General features: G+C 36.0%; 1 protein-coding gene across 1 annotated transcript; it reads left to right on the top strand.

The window, feature by feature from the left end:
• Nucleotides 1–379: 379 nt before the first annotated feature.
• LOC124647584 (transcription factor bHLH95-like) lies at nucleotides 380–7,064 on the top strand. The gene is made up of 3 exons (XM_047187503.1): nucleotides 380–736; nucleotides 816–1,292; nucleotides 6,969–7,064. The coding sequence occupies exons 1-3, from the start codon at nucleotides 380–382 to the stop codon at nucleotides 7,062–7,064; spliced, it is 930 nt and encodes a 309-aa protein (XP_047043459.1).
• The last annotated feature ends 636 nt before the right edge of the window (nucleotides 7,065–7,700 follow it).

Genomic DNA, 7,700 nt, shown 5'->3' with positions numbered 1-7,700 from the left:
ATCAGATCATCCAACTCAGAAATAAGAATGGAGATCATCATGCAGAAAAGATTGCGTGTGTTGCTTCCATATTTACTGAAATAAATGAGTAGGATGTAAATTCAATGAATGTGCCAATATTAGCGTGAGCCAGCTAGCTAAGAGGTGTCACACATTTTTGGCAGCAATACTTTGGAGATAGAGAGAAGGAAAAAAGTTTCCGCAGAATACTTATGGTAATTAATTTTATACGTCCTGACAAACATAAAACACGCTGATATTTTCAATCTTTCGAGAAGACGCAAAAGCTTGGCGCATCATTTCTTAAAGCCAGCAAAGGACGACTTCTTCTCCCCTGATCTGAACTCCATACACTTTACTTAGTGCTTTGTTTAGTGTTATGGCTGAGGACTCCGACAACAACAACCACAACGCACCGCCGGCGACCAGCTCCGACTCCATGAGTCCCGGTAAGAACGACAACGGTAGCGGTGAGTCCAAGAGCAGCATCCATCCGGTGATTGTGAGTTCTATTGACAAGGGGAAGAGTGTCATAAAGATAGAAGGAGAAGATGAGGGTGGTAGATCTAAGGGTAAGATCAACACTCCACATGTCATAGCTGCTGCCAGACATGGTAGATCAGGACGCCGCCATGGTGACAGAGAATTGCACATCGTCACGGAGCGCGAGAGAAGGAAACGGATGAGCGAGATGTTCACCAAGTTGCATGGACTCCTCCCCACCCTTCCTGACAAGGTGATGCTATTATGATTTACTCATATGTTAGATCTTTGTGGATGCAGATCAAGATCCTCACTAGTTTTTTGTATCTTAGGTTGACAAATCGAGCATAGTGATGGAAGCTATACACTACATCAAGAGTCTGGAGGAGACGCTAAGCGAGCTTGAGAAGCAGAAGCTCGAGATGCAGCTGGCACGAGGAAAGATTGGCGCCGCAACCAATGATGGGGTCTCATCTTCTGCAGTGGTGCTAGCGCTTACGGACCGGCGGGCACCTATGCCGGTAGCACTACCGGTTGCTGGGATTGGGCCCACAGGAGCGGCGCCAAAGCCACCTATAACTGTGGGCGTGGTGACCGCAGCTCCAGCACCGGTGGGGCTGCAGACATGGTCTGGGCCTAACGTCGTGCTGAGTCTGTCAGGAAATGATGCATACATCAGCGTGTGTGTGGCGCGGCGCCGGAGCGTGCTGCCTATGGTGATAGCCGTGCTCGAGAAGCACAACATCGACGTGGTCACATCTGGGATCTCGTGTGATAACACCCGGAGCATGTTCACCATCCACGCTCGCGTAAGTAAAACCCTTATCCTAAACCATTATCCTCCATCTAGCTAGCCATGTTCTTGGAATTTTGGTAGTCAATTTGAGATATAAACTTTAGGGGTAAGGGGAACACACACACACGGAAACATGGTCAGTCGTACTATCGAAAAGTACTAGATTTTTTTAGATTAAAGGGATCACCATCCTGGCTCCATTGATAAATCTACGAAACCCACATAAACACATGGCTGGTTTTACACCACACAAGCATGTTCGAGAGGGTTTAAAGGCCTAATGGCACAAAACGATAATTGGAGTTCAAGTTGGAAACAAGAAACTACACCATATATACACAAATCCTATAGGTGCATCCACACCGGCTCAACAAAAGCATCTAAAAATGTGATATGATCGAAGTAGCTTCAAGGATCGATGCCAAATTGGTCCAGGTAACTTGCATCACCGGCTTCTTGGCGACGAGAGAGATGTGATCACAATACTCATCTTTAGGGGGGATCCTTGCTAGTGAGAACTTTGAGCCTTTTAGTCACTTGTCACTTGTCAATTCGAAATTCCCCTCCAGGATCAGCATCACATATCTATAGATTTGTGGTTGCAGACAAGTGGTCCTTGAATATGATCATTCATCTATTGAACGAATGCAAGATCATTCTCAAAAGTTGGTGCAAATTTAGCCAAATTTAACCGTTAAAGATCATATCATTCCTAACTTTCTAGATATATACACTAGGGAGTAGCATCACATACTGAAACTGTATGTTTTCTGTTATCTACCCAATTGGCAACTGACAAGTAATCATTTCTAAAAAAAACATGAAAAAACAGAATGATTTGCCAAATCTGTATAGGTACAATGTAGTGAAAGAACAAGTGATGGATTGATTCGTTTTCAGCCCATGAAATGCAACATTCAGGTTTTTATTTCCAATTTCTTTTCATCATGTTATCTCTAGTCATCAAAATGTTCCGAGACAGAAGAAGAAAACGTGCACTCTGGGAGGAATAAGGAGTTGCCAAACATCAAGGACAAATATGGGTGTGACTCCACCAAAATTAAGAACATCATAAAGGGATGATGAAACATACTCCGCATTACTTTCATATTGCCAACTTAGAGCATCAATATCAGCAGAGGAAGAGATGCTAGTAGTAATACTTTCCAATTCATACCATTGTTGCACACGAGGCAGCAAAATTCCTCCTAAAAGTGAACCTAAGGTTACTACAATTCCAAATCTTGGACAGTCTTTTACTGTTCGTGGCACAAGACATATAGTTCAAAGAACTTAATTTCTATGGGGAAGTCCGACACAATGTGTCTTCCCAAAATATAAGTTTTACACTTTTTACTATTTCCACGTATAACCAAATCTAATATTCTACAATGTACGCATCACACCTTCCAAAATTGTGAAATTTCTCCAGCTTTACCTAGAAGATATTCGTGTGGCATGTGTTATATTTGGCATCAACTGAAGTTCTCCAAAGTATTCCTTCATCCTTAGAACATATTTTAATCTAGAAAATAAGGACACAAAGATTGACATTAGCTAGATCCTCAGGTACACCTAGTCCCCGGAATTCTTTCTTCTTAGAAAATATTTTCCAGTTTTCTAACTGAAGGTTTCCGTGTCCCTCAAAATCATTATAGAGAAAATTTTACATCTGGATGGTGATAAGGTGAAGTGCCCATTTCTGAAACTCAAAAAAGAAAGAAGATAAATGGGGATGTTGGCACAAAAAAGAATTTGGGTCTTAATTAACTTAAGCAGCATATGGAATAATCTTATATTAACATAATTAATCATCACTTGCAAATATTACGCTATCTTTTTTGACAATATATATATATATTTAATGTGAAAATGTACTAAATTATATTATTTTATAGCATATAGTCTCAAGATTTGCACATGTCTTATTTTATAGCATATAGTCTCCACGGTATGGAAATTATTCAATATAGTGAGAGATTCAGGACTTGAACCGCAATCTTATCAGAATGCGTATATCCTCTGACAACAAAACTTATTATAAAAATATTCTTGAAACAATTCAGTAAACTAGGAAGAAGTGTGGATCTTATATGATTGTGTGTATCCACTAGAGTCAAAACATGTTACAAATTCACATTTCGAAAATAGTTTAGTGAAGTGGGAGAATCACCTACATGGTAACATGGGGTATACTCTAATGATTCGATGACATCAACCTTTTTATTTTATTTAGAGTAGATCACATAAAAATAAATATACACCCATTCAGTAGCCAATATTGCATTGTAATATTTGAAGTATCATATATTGTTTTAACATGGCGGTTGCCTCATAGCCTTTAGCATTTAGGCTGAATTCTTCCTTTTCTTCACCCAGAACTGATAGTTAAGACCATTCAATGACGAACTTGAAAATATAGATCATCATGTTAGTTCCCCTTTGAGTGTTCCTCCCTGTCATGCTTCATCTTCCTCTCTCCATCAGCCTCACACAACATCTAGATAAAAAAACAATGATATTTTTCTTTTAAGTCTAGCTAGAGCTAGGGATATCATTATCACATATAGTTCTCAATTTTGAAATGGACATACCATATACTACTTCGATCCCAAAATACATGACATGTAATTTAGGAAAAAACCAAACTTTCCAAGATAAAACCTATAGAATTGTTTTGATTATACATACCATATACTCCTTCCATCCTAAAATATGTGACTTGTGATTTAGTGAAAACTCAACGGTTGCTAAGTTTGAAAAATTATACAAAAAGTAATATCAATAGTTACAATATTAAGTAAATAACTCTTGAAAATATATCTTATAGTTGATCTATTGGTATTGATGTAGTATTTTATATCTTCATATTTTGTATATATACCCAATCAAGCTTTGAAAGCATAGACATTTGACTAAGTTTATACGCCATGTATTTCGGGATGGATGGAGTATATTAGACCCTTTGAATTATAACAAAACATTCCAACAAGGTATAACTTGTCTTCCTATATGCATAAGAAAACATGTTTCTATTTTATTATATATCCTAGGCTAAATACACACATGATGTTGCCAAACCTTACCACACTCGACACCTCCACCCATGCAAGCTGGTATTCGTTCTTACTATTTTGATTGTGTGGTAATTTCCTTTCTTTACAGAAAACCATCAGAGAGATCTCAACTATAGGTTGTAAATTAATAAAGTGGTATTCTAATTCAAATGCATATGAAAATATAAGGATTAAGTTGTGTTTTTGGCGAACCTCTAAATGTTGGGAATATTTATTTTGAATTCTATGGCAAACCAGAGCCAACTCATGTTAAATTTTTCTTTTCATCCAATGACATTGGGTCTCTGATCCTTCAAAGTTTCATGGTTCCTAATAATCCAAAACCCCAAGATGCAATGACTATAAGAAACGTGAAGAAGGGGACATGATATCACTATAATTTGGGAGGTTTCTTGTTCTTTGGGGAGAAAAGTTCTAGGCTCATGGGCAAACATATAGTATAGGGTCTTCTTGAGAACATTAGAGAGTTGTAGAGTGCACTAATGGTATTTGGAATTCTTTTTATTTACATTAAATTTATAGTGCTCAATATATCATGCAATAGTAACCATAAGAACAATGACTGTTTGGTTTTACATAAAGATTACCAAATGTAATTGAAATGGGGAGGTGGGGGTTGAAAATCAACAATCACTTTATAGGCCACGTGAGATGAAAAAATGTTGATTCCCCAAAATATGATTCCACGCATTGGTAGAATCCCCGACTAATAGTAATAGTATGTTCAAAAACTTCTTCCATGTGTAGAAAATCTTACGAGCCAATTGAGATAAAGGCGAATGGAGTAAGTCCTCTAAGAACTCACGTTGAATGACGTGATGAACTATATATAGAAGTTCTATTACATAAACCAAGTGACAAATCTTTTGTGCATATAACTATAATGATAAATGCCAGTTCAAGAAAAACCTTTGATAATTTCAATTACACCTTGCCATAGATTATATAAACCAAAGTTGCAAATTAATGTTCCACGGAAAGGATCCTACTAAGTGGTTTCTAGGAATTCTAGTCGTACTACATTAGGTGGTCCAAATTATATTGACTCAAGGAATGTAGACAACTGAAAATTTGTCGACCTCTCCAAGAAAAGCTTTATGATGTTAATATTCAACACACCCAAGAATTATTGAATTTTTATGTATGTAAACTCTTGTTCATGTTTAAAGAGCATGGCCTTTTCATGAATATCTGAATTCATCCATAAAAATGCCTCACGTATTTGCTCATTTCTTGGTTTATATTGTCAGGAATGTCCATACAACACATCAGGAACATAGAAAATCAAATTGAACAAGTCATTTCACAAATAAAAATAATGTCTAAATTCGGACTTGAGATGGAGGATAAGGTGGTAGTTAAGTGAATTGTATTGAAACATGTATAAAGTGTGCTAATAATTTATCATTGGGGCTACATGCAGAAGGCTCAGTATGATGTAGGAGGGATGTATAGAAAACAATTTTTTTCCTGTGAGTTTAGGTTTCATAATTTGTGGAGACTACGAATGATAACCTAGGATTCCCAATGAAATTTTACAAAATTCTTACGATTGTGATAATTGAAGGTGTAATTTGTATACATCATGCTGAATGTTTTTTGGAATTGAGACAATATCTTATAAATTGTTTTAGTTTAATTTAAACTTTACAGACATAATGGTGGTTCAGTAAAACAATAGAGGCTAAATTAGCTTCTTATCAAACAAAAAAATTGATTTATTTGTACAGAATTTTGATAATTCTGATGCTAGAATGCTAAATTATTAAGACTACACGTAGGTAGAACTGATTATATATTTGCACAATATTTTTGAAACAAATCTAGATGTTAATAGCTTTATGACATTATTTAATTTTATCTCTTTTTCTAAAATAGCATGGCATAATTTAGCTATTTATTATGGATATAGATGGAACCTATACATGCCCTATACAATCATTCCCTAGTGAAATGTGTAGTAACATGTAAAAGCACTTAGCACATTTCATAAATGAATAACTTGGGCGGTTGAATTGGATGGGATTTTAGTTTACAAACAGAACTCAACACTATCTAATAGATTTTATCTCCATGTACAGAATTTTAATAGTTCCGAATCTAGAATACTAAATTATTAAGACTAGATGTAGGTTGAACTGGTTATATATTTACACAATAATTTTTTTTAAATCTAGATGTTAATAACTTGATGAAATTATTTAAATTCATCTCCTTTTCTGAAATAACATAACATTATTTAACTATGTATTATGGATATAGATGGAACCTATACATTTCATATATAATCATTCCATTGCGATATGTGTTGTAGCACTCACATATGGAATATGCACCAAGTTTAACTTGTTGAAGGGTGTTATGAATGGACACCATTAAAAGCATTTTGAAATGGGATTGGATGAATTGTGGTTATAGGGGTGAGCTCGTTTGTTTATATGAAAATTTTCATTAATTTTGTGCAAATGCATTTTTGTTTGTTTATGATATGTTTTTTTGTTGTATTTTGTTTGGAAAATATGGGATAAGATCTTGAAAAAAGCGGATGACTCTCATAATGTTTATATAATCTATGCGAGCATCCCTTTAATTTATGTCTTTTCTATAAATAGATACGCGAAGCGAGTAGCCGGTTTGGAGATAATGTGCCATCCGAAGAGATATACAAGCTCGCGGTGTCAGAGATAATGGTTTGGCTTTCTGCATAACAATAAAGATGGATTTTCCGGGATCTTCAATAAAAATTGCCTGCATGGGTTGGTTGTTTACATTTGAGGGTTATATCGCGTCAAACTGAACCTTTGAGTCATCATATCTCAGTACAATTTTGAGATGGTTATGTCTGTAAAATTTGAGATGGTTACGTGTGTCACTGTGTGCACATTTGTATCGTATATTGCCATAACATATGAATCTACAAGTGTAGTCTCGTCTTGTTTCTGATTTCTGCTGCTCTACTTTGAAATTATGTTCTTCATTTAGTAGAGTAGTATCACGTTCCTTTGATTTGTCGTGGTCGTGGATGAACTCTCATGGGTTGTTTCTCGGTAATACTATAACTGTCCAGCCCACCCATCAACCTTCCGTGGTGCAAGTGAGAAACGGGTACCTCATTGTACACATTAGAAAGATTATTTTGAACAAAACACACACATGCGTTTTCCGATAAACGGAACATATTAATATTAAGAATATATAAATTACACCTAACCTCTGTGACAATATAATATCAAGATATAGGCAAGACATTAAGAATGCACACAGAAAAAAACATCACCCCGCCAAAGCTATAAGTGTCTAGCAGAAGAAAACGTTGAACTGATTTCCAAAGAACAAAGTAAACA

Source organism: Lolium rigidum, chromosome 4 (genome assembly GCF_022539505.1).
Source record: "Lolium rigidum isolate FL_2022 chromosome 4, APGP_CSIRO_Lrig_0.1, whole genome shotgun sequence".
Taxonomy (NCBI): Eukaryota; Viridiplantae; Streptophyta; class Magnoliopsida; order Poales; family Poaceae; genus Lolium; species Lolium rigidum.
Note: the sequence above shows the minus strand (reverse complement) of the source record. Positions and strands in the feature narration are given on the sequence as shown.